Raw genomic sequence first — 20,794 nt, forward strand, 5'->3', positions numbered from 1 at the left:
AATACCAATTTTCTGCAACCCGCATTGCTCCAGAGAACCTGAAAGCAGCTTGTTCAGCTCAGGAGGGACAATCTGTTGGCAGCACCATTCAGTATGCTGAATCATAACTTCCTCCTGTTTGCCTAGTAATCCAAAATGTCTTCTAGGAAAAATGAGACAGACAGGTCTTGCATTCCAACTCCTATGAGTAAAGACATTTCCTCTAGAAAAGACTAATACTAGAAAAGAAAACTTACGTTTTTCTTTATACTTCGAAAGAAACTGTCATTACTATTTCCAGATCAGTTGTGAACTGTATTTGTACCTTCTGATTTTTATTATTAATGCAAGACTAAAATGCCACCAACATAAGTATTTATGGTATGTATTATCATGTGACATCTTCCATTTTGACAACCAACAAAAGAAGAAGAATCTAAGCAAAAAACTTACGTTAGTGGCTGTGCAGACATACAAAGCAATTTATTAAAGTCCACAGTGCCAAAAGGTAGTCCATTGCTCTCATGAAAAGTGTTTCAAGGTTCAGTACGTAACAAAAAACCATTGATTTATGGGTGGGCAGTGATTTTTTTAAATGCCTGGGAAGACTCTTAAGGACTATTCATGCTGAACTGCTTTGTGCTACTGCCTCAGACTAGCACTCAGTTCTTTGATGTGCTTGTTTATAAAATTATACTTTACGTGCAGCCTACTGCACAGTAGTTTTTAAGAGGCCCCGGAGCTCTCTGCAGTCAGACCAGCTGAGCAGAAAATGCTATCTACAGCATGAAAAATTAGTAAACTGTGGGCTGAAACAGCCAAACTAAAATTGCCTGATATCAGTGGGGTTTGGTATTTCACTACTTTCTATATGTTGACATGCTTCAAAGTGAAATCTTTCAAGACTGTAAAGTTTACTGCCTTCCTCAACTGGTAAACAAGTATTACATCTTCCTCTTGCAGCCTTCAGTTGTCTCTCATAGGTCCTTGGGAGAGTTTGGTGATGGTGTTGTTACAAACTGAATGCTGTTGACCAGGTTGTATGGATTCTTAACAAAAATGTTCTCCAACATCCTTCACCTGTCATCGTGTTCCAGAACTGCTGTGCCCCAATGCTGGTTCCCCTTCGCCTTTCTCACTGGTGACTTGATACCAGTGAGTGCTTTGCACCTCCGTAGTGAACAGGTTAGGCAGCGTCTTATATGTCCTCCTGTATCCTAAGCCACATGTGACTATCAGATGTAGGAGTTATTTCATCTTCTCAAGTTGCAGAAATTAATCTTTTAGTCTGGAGGACTTAAGGGTCTTATGTGCACTTCCTGTGGAGTTAAGATGTTTTTTCTGAAAGTTTCTGTACCTTTTTATTTTCTTTGTTTTTTTAACAAACAGAGCAAGTGTACCAATCCTTACATCTACTAAGTCTGTAGGAGAGCTGGTGTTTCCCATTATGAGTTCTGGGCTTAGCTGCTGTAAAGTCTGACTTCAAAGAACAACCCTCGTACACACACAGGATCACGCAACAGGACTGGAACCGAGTCCAGAGAAAAAAGTAAGAGTAGCTGATGAGCTGCGGTCTCGGGGAGGCAAATGCAGAAGGGATGGGGCACGGCTAGACGCGTGCCACAGGAGGCAGGAGCAGCAGCTTGGGAGTCCGGGGCAGTGCCTGCCCTTCAGGCATCTCCTGCAGCACCAGGTTCCTAAGCTGTAATTATCAGCTGACAGTTGCCAGCTGATTTCTAAGAAACATACTGAAAGAAGTGCAGATCTATCCCCCGTGTTGGCAGACAGCATCTAGGGCTGCAACTGGAACAGCCAGTTACTCCGTTAGTTTCTTTACTTAGTAGCCTCAGTGGGGTTGAAACCAGGAGGCAATCCATGCACTCTGTGGTGGAGCATGGAGAGAAGAGTCAAGAAACTTTTAAAACAATTCCAGCTATGAATGCCTTGGAAATGACATACAGAAAACTCCTTTGTGAGTGTCAGAGTTACTAAAATAAAAGTTTTGGGTGCCCCAGTGTGTCCTGCTCTTTTAGAAAGGTTCTGGCCATGCCATCTTCACAGTACCCTGTATCGTTTCTTAATAGGTAAAAAATTAGGAAGTTTCATAGTACTCTCGAGTTGAGAATTTTGGTTCTTCTTTTGCATTTTTCAATGGGAAAGTAAATCTGAGAGACAAAGCAGCAAGCCATCCAGTCACTGCAATGCCTGTTTTAGTCTCTGGAGCAACATAACGTAGCTGCAGTGGGATGGGGCTTAGTCACAGCTAGCTTAACCGCCTAAGTATTTCACTTCTCACAGAGATTTGCCAACCAGTCCTGACTTCTGTCCTGCTGTAACTAAACCCCTAACAGTAGTTTAATTAAAGCAGAGGTCTTTTGTGCATAGTGGTTTATCCCCATAAGGATCATATAAAGTCAGAATAACTGGAATATGGACATGTTCTATATTGAGAAACTACTAAAAAAATGACTGTCTTAAGAGGCAGGATGGCATAAAAAGATTATCTAACCCACAGTGAGGGAAAGATGAGTTCCTGTTCTCCATTTCAAAAAACAAAGCATAATATACGCTGTAATACTTGTTTGATAGGTTTGAAGCCAGTGAAGGACACCTTTTTCACACAGCCTCTCATAACTATATTACAGACAACTTCTGAAATCAGGAATTTGTTTATTACTTAGAATGCAATGATTTGCATTCCGAGTAATGAACTAGGATTGATAGAAGAACTAAAGACAGAAGACATTTCTCCACGAGGTGCACCATTCTTCCCGACTGCAGTACAACGCAGAATCGTATCTGTGCTCCAAATCTGCTGACCTATCCTGAAGTAAAAATCTGTCCATGAACACAAGTCACTGGGGGCCAAACTGCTAGAGTAATCTCTGCAAAAGGTGTTGGTTTGTACCTGCAGAATCTCTTGGGCAGACTGAGGCAGTCATGGTCCCATGTAGGAGACACGGTCTTACCAAGTCACACAATGTCAATATGTGGCTAGGTTTCACTCCTGGCCTTCAGGACAACTAGTTTGCCATTTCTACTTGATACTGGATTGTAATTTTAATCTTGAGCACTGGGCTGTGGATAGAGTGGAAAGAGAAATACTCTTCTGGCATGTGAAAGTACATAAATAGGAAACAAAAATACATCTCCAAAAGCAGTTTCTTTTAATTATGGCTGTGTTTTTTTAATAATGCAGTATTTCTTGGGAAAATGTCCCCACATGGGAATGTCTTGGTTTTTCATGCATGTTTTTAAGTCTTGAAGCTGATTGATGCATGCTTCAGTTGCATTTCTTGAAACCAAAGGGTGACTCATGGAAACATGGAATAAGAAGGGCGAATGGATTTCCAGGTTTGAAACTGCATGACTATGAGAGATGCAATATGTGCTATTCTTAGCAAAGATGCTGAAAAAAAAGGAAAAACGAGCAAGTCACGCACGATCTCTACATGAATATTTGTTTAACTTTTGCAACCCACTGCTTGAAGTGTAAGATCTTTTTGTCTTATGGAAATCTAAGCCACTCACAGCTTCAGCAGAAAAGCACCACTGCTTAAAAAAGTATACTGTGATATTTTAACTCATCAGCATGATAATGCTTTATGGGCTTAAGAAATTAGGTCAGTTCATGCACAGTAGGAAAGAGTGCAACAAGGATTCCAGTTGCACGTGCTTATTGTAAATGTGGGTGGTTTTATCTTTAAATTCCTTTTCAGGGCATTAATGGTAGTTTTTAACATCTCATATTTGAGTGTAATTCAGTAAGAGTAGCAGCGCCTTGCTCACTGGCATTTGTTGAGTCTCATGGTTTCTCTTGATACAGAAGTTACAAATCTCTTAAAAAGAAATATAAGCATGGGAAAGAAGATAGGCTATAAATACCTTGCAGCATATAAAGAAATGTTTGTTGAGCTCAGTGGGGACATACTGTTAGCAATAATCAGCAGTTGACTAAGCCCTGAAGTAGCTTGTCTCTGAAACAAAGATTGCAAGTGTTCGGTGGCATTTGTTTGTGGGGCTAAGCCACTTTTCCAAAATATTTGCATTCATTCATATAATGTCAAGCAGAAGAATACTTCCAGATACCTCTTAATAACTCCTGAAGCCCTAGAAAGCAGTCTGGACTTTGGAATGATTTAAAAAATGAAGCGGGGGGAGAGGGCAGAGAGAGGCAAGATAATCAGATGATGTTGACTTAACATTTTAACTCTGCTGGAGCAGCCAGCAGATCAGGAGAGAAAAAAGAGTGTAAGTTATCCCTAACATTTGCTAGAATAGCATCCTATATATTATTACGGGGCAAAGGACTTAGGTTGCACTAGAATCTTCCACCCAGCTCCAACATGACCTCAGATAATTTGCTTGAGTACAGTGCATCTCGTTCCTTCTGTAGTTTCTTGCTTCACAGTGACAGCTAAGTTTAATTTACTAACTATATGTGTTGTACCTGCACTTTTTTTGAGGAAATAGCATAAATAACTGCAAACTACTGTGATCATCTGCATCTATAACTGTGTAAATTGAGCAAGGGAGAAGGCTTGTTATTACGAGACTTGTGCTTTTCATGTCTGTAAACCAGAGTGCTGAATGCAAAAGTAACAGGAATATATGTGAGACATGCAGTGCTTGCTGAGAGGTATTTACTCCATAAGCCAGTGAATGAAGTGGAAGGAATAAATCACAACTAGGACACTCTAATCAGCAACTAATAGCATGCTGTTCCACTATGTCCTCCCACCAGGAAAACCTGTACTGACCTCTTTCCAGCCAGGAATTTGAAATTTCTGAGGACACAGAACAGCTCTGAGAATTTAACAGCTGTTTTTTTTCCCCCCCTCCACACTTAGGGTACAAAGAAAATACATGCAATATCTTTACTTTTACTCTGATACCTTAAACCCATATACATATATATATATATATATATATAAACTGGCATATATATAACACACTAAAAAAGAATTTCTTCTTATCTCAGGATTTTTCGATTTGTGATCATTAAACAACACTGAAAGTGAGATTTTTATATCACCAATTGAAGTAATTGCACAAGAAAGTGAAGAGAAGAAATATACCAAGAACTGTGCACTTATCAGTGACGGTTGGAAGATAGTGCTGAAATTGGAGAGTCACTCTAAAAGACAGTTAGACTTTTCCACCTCCCATCAGAAGATCTCATGTCATGAAGGTGAGAAGAGGGAGTCAGAGACTGGTACCAAAGGCAAAGCAGAAAAACTAGAACAGGGAAAAGATCTGGTTTAAATATTACAGTAGTAAGGGAGGCTTAAAATAGATTTTGGATAGACAAGAGATGTGCAAGAGGAGTGGGTGTAGTAACACAGAAAAGAAAAAAGGAGCTAATTACTAGATTTCTTCAAACATACATCCATCATGCCAAATTCAGCCACTTTTCTCTGAATTTTCTGGTATCTGAAATGAATGTTGATATTCTGGCTTCCCCCATTTAATATTGCATCTCTCCCTAAATACCATCTAAACACATCCTCCTGCTTTTGTTCTTCATTTTTCTTCTTCTGTTAAAATGTTTGTGGCAGATTTCCACCTCTTTCAGGTGAAAAACATTCTGACAGAACATAACACATACATATAGGTAAATACTGACTTTGGGGTTTTGTGGGTATTAAGATTTACAATTCCTTAATGTCAGCTTTGACTTCGGATTTGCTTAGGATCTCCGTGCTTCTCAGGACAGTTAATCTTCATTATTTAGCACAGGGTTCAGTACTAAGGCACATACTATTTAATTCTATAATTATATTACTTTCATGCACATACACTGATTTTGTGTGAAAATGATTCTTCTGAAATCAGGAAAATATGTTGTAACTTTCAGCTTCCTGTAAAAAAAAGTTAGGTGGAAAGGGATTGCATGTATTTGCTATGCCAAAGTGGGATATTGATGCAGTACTGTACACAGAAATTTGAATTAATATAATTGCTGGGATATAACGACATTATTTCTGGTGTGCTTTAAAGTTTGCATTTAGTTGCATCATCTGATACTTCAGCAAATGCTCTGAACTCATCAAGTGGTTGATGGATATGTTTGTGAAGGCTTGGATGATGACTTTATACGCAACAATAAACCTGCTGTTTTACTTAATGAGGTCAGTGAAGCAACCAGAAAAGAAATATATAATTCTGTAGCATGGGTCTGTAAGCATGGTATTGCCTAGGCTTTTAAGTTTAATGAAGCAGCTATTCAGCTGCTGAATATTCTTGTTAAGCAGTCTCAGCATGGATTTTAAAACCAAAATGTTACCGATACCATGGTCTCCTTGGAGAGTCTGTGGCTCTTATTCTCTTAAAAAGTCTGCATCTTTTATGTGTTAATGGTTTTCAAATCGGCCATTTACTTCATTTTCATTGTAAATGAGGGCCTGAGTCTGATTTCCTTCCCCATTCTCTGAACGCTATATCCCTGTAAGCTGTCTTATCAGCCTCCAGTTTGCTCTCTGGGGTATGCATGGTCTGAAAATAGCTGAAATAATCCTGTAAAACAAACACTTTGCCAAGCATTTTCCTATTTTAGATGCCTTTCTAAGAATATAAGTCCCTACGTGAAAACTTGCATGGTACAAGTGGTCCAGCACCCTGATCACATCCTCACATGCTACAAAGTCTTCCTGCCAAAGACGCCCATTCAGGAGACTTCAGAAAGTTAGCACTGCCATTTGCTCAAATCCAATGAGATCAAATTACGAGATTTCTTTTAAAACCCAGAGAAATACCTCTGTTTAAAAGAGTGGATTAATGTTTAATTTTTAAAGACTCTGTTTCCTGCTGCGGTAGTGGTACTGCACAAGTAACAGTGGTGTCTGACGCAAAATGTTTTTTCTGAGGGTTAAATGCAGCTCAGGCAAACGAGCCTGATTTCAACACGTGAGTATCATAGTAGTAACCCGTAGCATTTACAAGTGACTGTAGCCAAGTGTCTCAAGGCACGCTAGGGAGTCTTTCCCCCCTTTTGCAGAGGGATTAATCCATCCACCCCGTACATATGCTGTTGGTGGCTGGCCTGGAGAGCAGGCTTGCAGGCACGTAGCCTGGTGTTCTGCCTGTTGAACCAGGCAGCCTCCTCTCACCGACAAGCACTCGCAGCAAGGAGCATCGTAGAAAGGTATCAGGAATTTACGTTCCCAGGCTCTTTGTCACCAGCATAACCCTTGCTTTCCAATTACCACGGTTGAAAGCATCATACAAAATACGCTCTAAGTGATGGGAGAAAGAGCAAAGCAGAGAAGAAAGACACAGGCAAGCTGTGATTTCCACCTCACCTTGTGGCATAAATTAGTACTGCACGCAGGCTGTTATTAAGCAGGTCTGTGTGACAAAAGACCTGTACAGAATTATTTGCTGGGTCCATGCTCTGCCGTGGGTTGGTGATGGAAGGCACTTAAGAGCAGTGGAGTGTTTTCACAGGGAATTTGGAGCTGATCGGCCACTTTCTCCTCCAATACATAACTTTCCCTGTTGGTGGACAGGGGCAGCCTTTAAGTTTAAAAGCACACAAGGTGAAGATTGTATATTCCTTTGCAGCATTTGGCAGGGGGGAGAGACAAAAACGTTCAGTCTTCCCATTTATCACTCATAACTTTAGGAGTCTGCAGAGAAAAAAAGCAGCACAGAGCCCCGGCTTGCTGTTTCTGAGACGTACAGAATTTTTCCGTGACACATAACGTTGTAAGCTTCCTCTCCCTGCTGAGCGGATTTCGGAGGGCTGGGGCGGGGAGGGGGCGATGTTTCTTCTCACGCCTGGTATGGATCAGAGCAGCGGAGTTGCAGGCAGGGAGGGAAGTGCCCCTTCCCCCTGCCCCACCACCCTGTCCTCCCTCCTCCCTAGATGGGGACGTGCAGGCCACCGCCATGAGGACGAGCCGCTGCAGTCACCTGCCGGGAGTCCCGCCGGAGCGCCCGCGCCCGCTGGCACCCGACGGCAAGACCCTGCCCGGTGGCAGCGGCGGCAGCCCAGCCGGCAGCTGCCCGCAGTATGTCATGCAGGTGTCGGCCAAAGATGGGCAGCTGCTCTCCTCCGTCGTGCGGACGCTCGCCACGCAGAGGTACGTGGGGGGTGGCGGGACGGGACGGGCCCCTTCCCTGCGCGGGCTCGAGTGCACCCTCCCCAGCCACCACCCGCAAGTCCTGCGGGCGCTTGAAGGGAGGATGAGGTGGGGTGCTTCGTGAAGGCTTGCCACAGTGCAGGTGTAATTAAACCCTCGTCCTCACTTTATAATGGTTGTGCTACGTATGTAGTCAAGCCCTCACCATGATACTCGGTGAAGAAGGGGAAGCGAGCTGTCTAGGAACGCTGCTGCTCAAGTGCGCCAGCTGCAGTGATTTGCCCCGGTAGTAGCGGGAGGCGTCGGCGGGCGCTGGCTGGCACGGGATGCTGTGTTTAGCCTGCGTGCTGCCGCCAGCGCTTCTGCGGCACGCTTCCTTCGCGCTTCCCGAGCCAGTGTGCTGAGCGGCCAGAGAAGCTATTTCTAGCAGAGGTGCACGCACCAGTGTTGCTGCTTCAGCCGTCGTCCAAATGATTGAGAGCAGCTCTTTCTGCTGTCAGTTTAGAATGGCAGATTAGTGGTGAAATATACATTTAAACTACAGCCTTTGAAACACTAGCCTGCTTTGGGTTGGCTTTGTTTTCATTAGAAGCAAGAAAGAGGATGCCTAAGTGTTTGGCCATATCCAGACTTGATACTTGGGGCAAATTTAAATTCCACTTCACTAGTGTGAAGCTGGAAAGACTGCACGGGTCTTGAAGTAGCCCTGGCTTTTCACAAAACAGCAAACATAATCCAATCCACTGCAATCGTGTGAAGAGTGAAATTATTAACTGCTGCTGAATGTGTGATGTGATAGCCTGAAAGCACTTTTTCCCCTTTACTTGTAGCAACTTTTTTAAGCCCTGTGCATTTTGCACAGCTCAGACGTGTGTGCAGAGCGTCAAGCACAACTTCATAGTGTTTTCCCAGGCAGACTGAAAGGAGCGGGCTGGCTTCTTTACCCTTTCCTGCAGTTACACTTGAGTGAGATCTACCTGGGGCAGCCTGCAAAGAGCCAGAAGAGGGACAGAGGGAACAGCTGTGTGCCACCGTACGCTACCCGCTAACAAGGTTTTGTCAGCAACAGTGACAAACTGCTTTTGTGAGGAGATTACGTGAGGTGGCGTATGTGGTCAGGAGAGTTTTTGCTTCCAAGACCTCAGGCAAGAAATCGACCTTCTCAGCCTTGGCAGTCAGGGGGATGAGTTGAAGCTGCAGTGAAGTGGATCCGTGGTTCAACGGCACTGGTGCTCGCAGCCTTCTCCTGCTTTCCTCCCGCTGCACTAAGCCCAAGCACCCTGGGAAGCCACGCGACTGCTTTCCTCTTTCCCAAAAGATTCCTCTGTAGAACGGAGAATCTCAGTAGTTAAAATCAGAGTCTCCAGGTTTTCAGTGGCAGGAAGAGCACCCGTCCCCCTTTGCAGGTTAGCACCCCGCCACCAGGAAGGTGGGTGCTCTGGGGGAGGCAACGCAGGAGAAACAGCCACGGGCAGCAGTGCGGGAGGGATGTGTTTCACACAGTCGTCCTTTTCAGTGCCGTTTATATCACTCCTTGAGCTGCTCGTGGGGTGTTGTGCCAAAGCGAGGGAAACCCTCCCCAGGGACAGGAGCTTCCTGCCTGCACACGACTGCCTGAAGTTGCCCTGCCTTCGCACCGCTGCAGGGCAAGGTGCTGTTGTTTCAGGCCCAGTAGTCCTTTGCTGTTGATCGCTGAAAACAGCTTACCCTATGGGTCAGGGGATCATCGCTAGCGTAAGGGATGCTACCCTGTAGGTCAGTAGGGATGGCACAGATCATCGCTAGCATAAGAGGTGCCCAGCTGAGGCAGGGTTAAAACTTCTCTGATGCATTTAGAGATTTCTTGAAGCGGCTGCTCCGCTGCACTGTGAAGAGGTGGGAAATACAAAGGTATAGAAGCACTTGGTCACTTGTCTGTCTCATCTGCCACTCTGATGTGTTCTTCACTCTCTGCTCCCCTCCCCGTCCCAGAAGAGGTGTTTTAAACAAGAATACCAAAATTCCTGCGGCCATTAGCCCAGCAGCTTGGTGTACTAACTACAGAGCAAAGTACGCAAGCTGCAAAGGTTTCCCACATTGCTAATTCGTAACATACAGAGAGAAAGAGAGAGAGGCTAGACCAGCCCTGTATACTGACCAGCAATTTTTTTTCCTCCTCCAGCAGCCCCTTCAATGACCGGCCGATGTGCAGGATCTGCCACGAGGGCAGCAGTCAGGAAGACCTGCTTTCCCCCTGTGAATGTACGGGGACCCTGGGGACTATTCACCGCAGCTGCCTGGAGCACTGGCTGTCGTCTTCAAACACCAGCTACTGTGAACTCTGCCACTTCAGGTTTGCAGTGGAGCGCAAGCCCAGGCCATTGGTGGAGGTCAGTACATGGGGCACGTCCCCAAAAGCTTAGCTTCAATGAGCAGATCATGTTTGTTTTTATATAGGCATCGCCAAGCCTTTGCAGCTCCGCCGAAGCCAAAGCAAGCTGTGAGTTTTGGGCTTGACAAGGTGAGGGCAGGAGCTCAGGGAAAGGACAGGCATAACAAACCCTTTATTTTCAACCAAATCAAAACAAGCAAGAAGAATGGGATTGATGGGTTTGCTTCACTGTAAGTGCGAGTGGAGATCTGGGGAACAGTGTGCAGGGAATTCCTAGTATACCAGCCAGCTTAGCAGAGGATAGAAGAGAGGTAAGTAACAGTGCCTGTGGAATGCAAGACAAGCGTCAGTATTCAGCACATTAAATATAGGTCAGGATTATTTTTTTTTCTTGCTTTTGAGACAGAGGTAACAAACCGAGGAGCCTTAGAAACCTAGTTTCCATGTCAAGCCCACAAGAAGGAATTGTTCTTGCTCAGCGTCTGGCATGTTTAGCCGTTTGTGAGTGACCTTTTGGCCTCCTCAGGACTGTGTACCAGACTCAACAGTGAATTGGACAGTTGTTTCTCCCTTATCAATTAAAATTCAGTTTTGGCCAACTATATATGCTTTAGTGGCTGCATGAAGTTTACGAGGGTTTTTTTACCTCAGGAAAAGAAAAAAAAAAGAAAAAAAGCTAGGATTACTGTCTTTACGCTGTTAATGATCTTTCTCTTCCCCTATTTTAATTTCGAAAAAAAGTAAAAATTATGGTTTGTGTTGGAATTAAAAGTGGATTACAAATAATAACGTTTTACAAAAGTAATGAGAAGCATCTTATTGTACCAGTTGGTGACACAGGTGCTTATATGCCAAGCTCGGGTTCAGGACAACATGTCCTTCCTGTGCATCTTCATTGTTCCCATGAACTGTAGCAGAACAGGTTGAAGGAGATATGGTATTAAAAATAAGGGGGAGGGGGCACATCTTGTTTTGCTCTTATTCACAGATGAGAGGGTACAGGATAAAACTGACTGCTGGGAAATGGGTCAGGGGCCCATGCAGAGAGGGGGTGAGCAGTTCTCATTGAAGACTACCAAAATTGCTTTACGCTGGATTAAGTTAGGCATGTGCATTTTGTGTCTAAGCCTAAGGATATCTTCATTCTTCTTTAGGATCAGCAAAAAAGAGATACATGACATAGTATTTAGCACAAGACGTGTAGTCTTGTCAGGCCTTAACCAAAGCAAGCCTAGGCCAGCTGTGTTCCATTGCCTCTGGCTTGTTGTTTGGTGCTTCTAGCAGGGCTCCAGCCTCTCCCAGGAAGCTGGTCCCAGTTTGAGAAATGCTGCTGTTGAGTGTTCTCAGGCTGTCAGCGATTGAGCAGCAAAATCTTTATGACTGAGCATTCTTCAATGAAGACGATAACATCTTCTTTCGGCCAGCTGCTCTGAGCCTGCGCCAAGCAGTTTTCGGGTGTGGTTTTGGTGCAAGGGCAATGCCACTCTGAATTTGTCTTCTGAAAAGAAAGATAAGTGATGCTGAGGCAGTGCAAGTAAACAGTTTGATTTTAGAATCCAGCTTCTTCAAGCTGTTCCCTTGCAGCAGCTGCTCGTGAGGCTTGCTTTGCACAAATGGGACATGACATTGTTCAGAGCTAATGATGATTGAAGAAGCTGAAAGCGAAGCTAACCCTGCCCAGGCTGGGGGAGTCTAGTCACTTGATCATTCCCTGATGAATCGAGGCTTCTTTTTGGCAAAAGCAGTAATAAATAATAGCAACAACAACAACAACAATAATAATAATAATAATAATAATAATAATAATAATAATAATAATAATAAAGCTGTCTTTTATTTCTCAGCTGAGAACAAATGAGAACCAGGTGCAAGAACATTTCTGAAACATAGTACACATTGTTAATTGATGTTTTTTCTCTTTACTAGCTAATCTTTTCTTGCTTCTCAGCTACAATACCCACAGTATTTTAGTGCAGTAATCAACAATTACATGCAGTTGCAGAAAACGTCATAAAAAAAAGCATCTGACTTTTTTGAAGTCCTTTGTGGTCTTATACAAGGAGCATGTTTTCAGTTTAGAAAGGAGTTGAAGCTGAACTTTTAAAGTTGAGAGCAGCAGAGACAAAGAGTAACTAAGATGAGTTGTATGCAAGGGGACAAATGAAGCAGAAAGGTATCCGTCAAACTTCTTGATTTCTGTTAGTATAATTTAAGTTTGTCCTTAAAGTTTGTACTTATTTAATACACAGTGCTTTGAAATCTAAAGACCTCCCCATGCAAATAATTACAGCAAATCTGAAAGTTCCCAAAGCATGACTAAAGCAGATGCAAGTTGCCAGATTCCCTCATCTTCTGTGTCCTAAAAGCAGTGTCCTGTCTGTCGCCCTGTATTACCTAGAGTATGAGGGCATGGAGGGACGTGCATCAGGTATAGTAGGACCATCTTTCACAAAAACCTGCTGTAATGTGTGAACCAGTGACAAGCCAGAGTGGCTACCTGCTTTTGATGCCATCGTGTGTGTGTGTGTGTGTGTCTGTCTGTTTGTGTGTGTGTGTGTGTGTGGGTGGGTGGGTGGGTTTTTTTGGGGGTGGGGAATCAAAGTTCTCTTCCTTTAGTAAGATAATTAGTTCTCCAAAGATTCCTCTGAAGTAGATAATGGAAATGGGAAATGGTCCTATCAGTGGAGGTGAATGGTGAGCTTACCAGTGCATTTTAGGAGGTCAGGAGGGACTATTGTACTCATAAAGTAATTTGTAGAGCATAGTCTATAGAAGCTTATCCAGTAACTCCTCTGCAGGCCCTATCTCATGCAGAGGATATATCCCATCCATTGGACAGTGACAAGTAATATAAAAATGCTTGAAGCAATCAATCTTCATATTCATCTTTTGTCCTAGAGATTTTCCATCAGGAAAAAAAACAGTATTTCTGACTATTCAAAGACATATTCGATTTCTTAAAGGGGCCAAAAAAAAGAAGAGAACATGGTACTATGTTTTCTTCTCATACCTTCACTGGATTGATCACTGCTTCTTAGAGGCTTAGCAGTGGGTGTGAAGGTAGTCTCAACAGAAACAAATTGAGATACTTCACTTGCTTTATCTAGAAATGTCATATCTGACGTCATTCCTGCCGTTAGCACCCAGGAGAGGCTGCAGCAGTAGTGGGCTTGAAATGAAGTGAGCAGTAAGTGGCATGGCTGGTTGTTCAGCCGTATTCTTTCCTTCCCTGTGTACATTATTATGGAACAGCAGAGGATTTCTTGCTGCACTTCATGATCTGATCAGAACAGGCTAGTGAACCCATAACATTTCTCCCCTCCCCGCCATGTTGCTAGTTTGCCATTAGTTCATTATGAAATGAAAGCAAGTGCTCCATAAAAATTTGTTGCAAGATGGCTTTTTGCCTTCTTTTAAGCAGTTGCCCATGTTCACACTAAGAATGTGGGCACTCAAACAGGAGATCTTTAGCTCAAATACAAGGGACATATCTACAACTATATCTTGCCTCCTGCGTACATCATGCATAGGATACAAAAATGCAGGGAGCTCACTTTTGCTTTCTCTCCCCAACTTAGGTTATGCACAGCAGCCTGTTTTTTCCTGGATTTCTTTTACAAGGAAAAGCAAAGGAAAAATAACATTCATTTTGAATTCCATTTCCTCTTTTATCCTTTGTATTTTTTCTCCATCATAAGCTTCTCTCTGGTCAGCGGAGTTTCAAACTACGTACTTCTCAAGGGAACTTTCCTTTATCTATGCCACAGGACATGTTTTTGTTGTCTGGTGAAGAAACATCTCCCAAGAAACATACAATCTGCTAACTGTTTGACGCCCAAAACCCAACCAGAGAGGCAGGAAACGGTAGTACAGTCTGTCAGGCAGATCCATCCTCTCAGCGTTACATTCGTGAAGCTTCAGATGTTCTTGGTCCACTTCTTTTTTTAACTCAGATTATTTTCCCCAGAAGAATTGTGTTTCTGAACCATGAATCAGGCATTATGGTGGGGATTAACCTCTCCGTCAGCGTTCAAGGAAAGAGATTTGTTCATTCATTGCCATCCACCATTTATGTCCTTTGCCTCCTGCTACACTGGGTAGAGGAGCTCTATGACTTGTCCTTTGTCAATTCAAAGCAGCACACACCAGGGAATGCACACATTTCACCTCCTCCACAGGTGTTTGTCAAAGGTTGGTCAGCCGAAACGAGTAGTCTCCTTTACAGTTCCTTGTCTCCAGACTGTTGCCCTACATGTGTCAAATGTGCCCTGTGTGATTTTACAGTTGCTGGTAAGAATTGCTTTCTGCTGAGCCTTCACAGATTTTGTTCAACGGGTGGCTAACGTGCTGCAGGTAATTGCAGAGCCCCCTCATGCCCTACCTGACTTTCAGCACTTACACTGCCTTGCTTATGGACTGAGCTAAGTGGGAACCATCACACTCGCAGAATCACAGAATCGTATAGGTTGGAAAAGACCTTTAAGAGCATCGAGTCCCACCGTAAACCTAACGCTACCAAGACCACCACTAGCTTCCCTGGTACCGAGGTCAGGCTGACAGGCCTGTAGTTCCCCGGGTCCTCCTTCCAGCCCTTCTTGTAGATGGGTGTCACATTAGCTAATCTCCAGTCAGCAGGGACCTTCCCAGTTAGCCAGAACTGCTGGTAAATGATGGAAAGGGGCTTGGTGAGCACTTCTGCCAGTTCCTTCAGGACTCTCAGGTGGATCTCATCAGGCCCCATAGACTTGTGAGTGTCTAAGTGGTGCAGCAGATCACTCACCATTTCCCCCTGGATTATGGGGGCTCCATTCTGGTCCCCGTCCTTATCTTCCGACTCCGGGGGCTGGGTACCCAGAGAACAATTGGCCCTGCTATTAAAGACTGAGGCAAAGAAGGCATCAAGTACCTCAGCCTTTTCCTCATCCTTGGTCACTGTGTTCCCTCCCCTGTCTACTAGGGGCTGGAGATTCTCCTTAGCTCTCCTTTTGCTGCTAATGTATTTGAAGAAGTATTTTTTGTTGTCTTTTACAGAAGTAGCCAGATTCAGCTCTAGCTCAGCTTTGGCCCTTCTAATTTTCTCCCTGCACAGCCTTGCTACACCTTTGTAGTCCTCCTGTGTTGCCCGCCCCTTCTTCCAGAGGTCGTAGACTCTCCTCTTTTTCCTGAGCTCGAGCCAGAGCTCTCTAGTCAGCCAGGCCGGTCTTCTTCCCCGCCGGCTCGTCTTTCGGCACCTGGGGACAGCCCGCTCTTGTGCCTTTAGGACTTCCTCCTTAAAGAATGTCCAGCCTTCCTGGACTCCTTTGCCCTTTAGGGCTGCCTCCCAGGGGACTCTCTTGACCAGTCTCCTAAACAGGCCGAAGTCCGCCCTCCGGAATTCTAAGGTGGCAGTTTTGCTGACCCCCCTCGCCGCTTCACCACGTATCAAAAACTCTATCATTTCGTGATCACTCTGCCCAAGACAGCCCCCAACCATCACATGGCTCACAAGTCCTTCTCTGTTCGTGAACAAGAGGTCCAGCGGGGCACCTTCCCTCGTTGGCTCGCTCACCAGCTGTGTCAGGAAGTTATCTGCCACACGCTCCAGGAACCTCCTGGACTGTTTCCTCTCTGCTGTATTGTATTTCCAGCAGACATCCGGCAGGTTGAAGTCCCCCACAAGAACAAGGGCTAGCGATCGTGAGGCTTCTCCCAGCTGCTTATAGAATAGTTCATCAGGACTGCTGGTGGGACTTCTGCTCAGAGGCTGGGCTGATGCTTTTCAGCTCTCCATTGGGACCTGGGACTTCCTTATTTCTCAGTCACTTGTGAACTTTTTCACAACAGCTGCACTGGAGAGAACGTGATATGTTGTTGTAAAGGAGCGAGAGATGGATTGTGATAGAAAATGAGTTTTTTTCACACTGAAGGTCACTGAGTCCTTCTGTTCATCTGCTTTCTGGAGGGCATCCAGCAAGCTCTGGCATAGAGAATTGAAATCACCAACACCAATCAGACATAATCTGCTGGAGCATAAGATTTCGGTAGCATCTTTGGAGCTGCCATTTGGAGTCACATTTTTGCTAGACAACATGTTGCTATTTAGGCACTTGGCAGGCATCAGCAGAGCAAGTCTAGCCATTTTGCTTGATTTCAGAGCTCCGCCTTCAGATAAGGGGATTGTTTGGAGACATCCACAGCCCTTAAAAGGAGCTATTTTCCAGTAATCCAAAAGATGTTGTCTATTTACACATTACCCTCAGTCCCAGGGCTCATGATACTGCAAAACTGAATTCAAGAAATACAGGCAAGGTCTGAACCCACTTCTTCTACTGTGTGCTAGGTGCACAGCACCCCTGTACAGTCTGCTGGAAATTAGAGGTGTGCGGGACGCGTGCTTGGGCACATGGCTATCTCATTATGAATGTGCCGAGGGAAGATGCATCTCAAAGAAAAAAGCAGCTGCTGCTGAGTAGCCCTACTTCTGTCTCCCATGTCTTGGTCACCCCACTGCCAGTGAGAGCCTGGCTACATTTGACACAGAGGACCCAGGATGAAGCAGCAGAAACTCTAGACACTGGAGGAAAGGTAAGTCTATAATATGGTGGTTGATATGTGTAGACCTGATGTTCCTTGTGACAAGCCTGGAAGGATCTCAAAACAAACACAGTGAAATCAAACTGCAGTAGTTTCAGTTAGTGACTTTTATAGACCTTCCACTTTTATATAAGCTGCTTTTTTAATGCAGCCAATCCACAGGAAGAAATCCACTCTAGAATTCTGTGACATTATTCATGTAGATGCTTTTGCTATGTTTCAGCATAAAGATTAGGCAAGCTTTATATGAGTATTATTTATCATCTTCATTTCAGTTTCCATATTGCATCTATGTTGCTTCCACTTGGCTTAGTACAGAAACAGGCACAAAACATGGCAGTACAAATGTGTTTATGTTCAATAAAATGTTGTTAGAAAACAACCAGCATAAATATAGTATAAGAACATTATGTGACCATGTAAGTCAGGCTTGTAAGTTATTTACATGTTTCAAATCAACCAGGATTTGGTATCTATTGGTTCATTTTTTCCAAACAAACAAACAGAAAGCACTTAATTAGCATTATAAAACTCAAAAGCAAAACAGCATGACTAGGAGGAAAAATAAAGTCAGGATAATCATCACAATATTGGGCAGAAATTAACTTCAGTTTTTCCCAATCTATTGCTGGCTGTAGAGCTCATGCTAGAAAGAAAAATAAATTATAAAAATGCCTAAAACCTACATCTATGCATGAAGTAGTTAAGATGAGCTTGCATTATAATTTAAAACTTCCAGAAGCTTTACACTGAAATATGAATTTACTTTTTGTGCAAGACTTTGAGTCATGCTGGTTTTATCTGTTGGGATTCTTTTTACTTATTTTTTCTCTCCACTGCTCAGTGAAGCAAGTCATTAGCATTAAATTACTGTAATGAAGAGACACCAGATTTGCTGCACGTAGTTTGTAGAAGGATCACTCTTAAAGCCAGAAGGAAAATGGTGACTCAGCGTAGTCACCAACAAGGAAAACTTTCGTGAATCGAAGTTTGGAGGAACTGCAGCTGTCAATACAGCACGTTAGGGCTGGGAACAGATAACTTAAGTATGTACATCCTTCCTTCCTTCTTGACCCAAAAAGGGCAAAATAAGAAGGGCAAGGTGATGGAAATGCTTTGTACCTAGTTGTCTTCAGCTGCAAAAATGCCCCTGCGAGACCCAAGTCACGCAGGGAGAATTTGAAGCAGCCATGTAGATTTCTAGTAGAAGTATGTCTGAGTTAAAGAAAGGATTACAAAAATAATTAGTAAACTCCTGAACACATACAGTTTTAAAAACATAACCTCTTCAAGATGCACTTTTTACACTTAGAATACCATACTCTATTCATTCCTAATGGGGAAAAATCCAGAGACCAAAACAAGCTGTTCTCTCGCCTTTAAAGAGAAATGAAATAGTTGGTTTTTATGTTCTTTACAGAAAAGTTTCGCTACAGTGCTTGACTTTTCCCAAGCACAAATCTTTCTCATAGTACTGACAGCAAGAATGCAAACAAAAGCAACCCACCCCCCGCAAAAAAAAAAAAAAAAAAAAGCAAAAATTATTTGCCAGTGAACAGACTGTGCCTTCAAACCATCACATCTGTAACTGCTCTTTCCTAAACTTAAAGGACTAGTGATCAAGGGCAAAAAATGTTGAGGAAAGTTCCCAGGAGAAAGTAACTGAACAATCAGAGAGGAAATAGCTGCTTTGGAAAAGGCCAAATGCTATTCTTTAAGGACTAGCAAGATGAGGGAAGATGCTGTGGGTTTTGAAAGGTACAGCTATTTTTGGTTTAGATAACGGTATTGGTGACTATTCTTTGGGCATCATGATTCTGTAATACAGTTCTAAACTGTGTGGTTATCATCTCTGTCCTGCTGGGAGCATTTCCTACCACCAATAGGAGCCAGTCAAAGTTTGCTTTTTCTAGGAAAAAAAAAAGTGCTAAGATAAAAAGTCTGTCTTTTTGGAGAGCTACCAAGCATTTATTATCTATCATGTCTTCAGTTTCCATATATTGGAGCTTGTAGATCAGGACATTTGCAATGTGTTGAAATATGTGTTGCCAATAGCAAATCTGCTTTGCTTTTGATTTAAAATGCAAAACGTGATTTTTGTTGATTGATTTTCTTGAATGTGTACATTTGTCTGTCTAACTGGGAATATATTCATCCAAAATAGAACAGGAGCTTTGAAAAACATACAGATAAAAGAAAATACTGCTTCTCCTAGAGTTCCAAAAAATCTTCTTTCTTGACACATCTTGAAATCTTTTACCTGATACAAGCATCACCTGAAATATAAACTAAAAGTGGATAGTAGGAAAACAGAATAGCAGTAAGCCTGATTAATGTTAAAGAACACAATATTGTTTAACTGGACCTGCAAGAAATTTCATAGATTTTTATATTGCAACTTAGCAAGCTCTGTTGCTTGTTTTTGCTATCAGAGAATTACTAATCCTGTTTTTAGACATTAAGGTTGTATAATCCAGAAACTGAACACCACATCTACCAGCCACTGTATTATTGCTACTTGGTGGAGCATTGTGTATCAAACTCCTGTTTTTCAGCTGGCAAACTACCCAAGGTCTAGATTGCAAATTCAGTTATGGTGTGATAGCAACAGCCTGCAGTACTCTCCTCACACTTAGCTACCACCTAGGGTTGGTTCCCATCTGCACTGTGTTTTATTCTTTTTACAAAACAAAAAAAAATTAAAGATGTAACATACACCACCTTTACAATGAATAACGTATTCTTTCCACTTACAAAAACAAGTGAATGACATTAATTTGCTATTTCAAAAAGTAGCTTTGGGCTCATTCAGGTGTCCACAATTAAAATATTCCTGGGAATTTGAGTTAAAAAAGGGTTAAACTTAAATAAGAGCAGACTCAGTTACAAAGAGACCATAACATTAGCATAATAAAGTTACAGAGCTCAATTTGTTCAGTTTCTAGCTGTCAAATAGACAGGCCTCTGTCTCTGCGACCAAAGGAACATCTCTGTGAGCTGTCACCATGGCCTTTCTAAAAGCAGCCACTGAAGACAATAACACTGTACCAGTAACTGAATGTTTGATCTAAGCAGAAAACCCAAAAAGTGAAATATAAATATTTTTTCAACTGAAATTAACTGTCAAATGTTTGTTTTCCTTGGCAAAACATTAACCTAGAAAAGTTCCAAGTCACCCAAAATGTTTCATTGCACTGAAAAGAAACATGTATACCATTCTGGTCTGGGAGACCTTATTTTGAGTTACATGTAGTTAAGCTTGGTTTCAAAACATTTCTGAAAAAAGTTTAAACAAAACATAACTGAAAAAAGTTAAAACAAATTTTTCAAGTAAAAAAGTATTTGAACAAAACTGTTCAGATACAATTTTTTGGGGGCCAATAAATGGTCTTCCTGGTCTTTAAAAATGTCCTTCATTCAAGAGAAACACTCTAAAAAAACAGGCAATGCCAGTCTTTCTTTGCTTAAAGCCCAAGGAAAAATGCTCCCATTGGTCACTGCTGGCATGAAACCAGAAATGACAATAATTGCTAGCAGTTTTGCTTGTGTACAGGCTGCTTTCATCAAGATTCACTGCAGAGCTATCAGTGTGAAAAGACTGAAATGAACTGGTATGTTTGATGTGTAATAAGCTATTTTTAGTTCAAAGGGAAAGACATTTAGGGAAGACAATTCCTTCCTGTCTTCTCCCCCCAGCTTCATATGTGATAACTATTTAAGTACCTTTAACTAAAAAGCAGTGTGATGGATTTTCTTCATACTCTGTGGGATCTTCCTTGCTGCTGGT

The 20,794-nt window shown here is 42.8% G+C and overlaps 1 protein-coding gene across 1 annotated transcript in view; it reads left to right on the forward strand.

Moving 5' to 3' along the window:
• MARCHF3 (membrane associated ring-CH-type finger 3) overlaps positions 1-20,794 on the forward strand; it is a 78,164-nt gene that overhangs the window by 46,057 nt on the left and 11,313 nt on the right. Inside the window, exons 2-3 of the mRNA XM_075526975.1 lie at positions 7,847-8,063; positions 10,225-10,432. Of these exons, the coding sequence (XP_075383090.1) occupies positions 7,870-8,063; positions 10,225-10,432 (402 nt within the window). The 5' untranslated portion in view covers positions 7,847-7,869. The remainder of the gene's footprint in view (positions 1-7,846; positions 8,064-10,224; positions 10,433-20,794) is intronic.

Source organism: Mycteria americana, chromosome Z (genome assembly GCF_035582795.1).
Source record: "Mycteria americana isolate JAX WOST 10 ecotype Jacksonville Zoo and Gardens chromosome Z, USCA_MyAme_1.0, whole genome shotgun sequence".
Taxonomy (NCBI): domain Eukaryota; kingdom Metazoa; phylum Chordata; class Aves; order Ciconiiformes; family Ciconiidae; genus Mycteria; species Mycteria americana.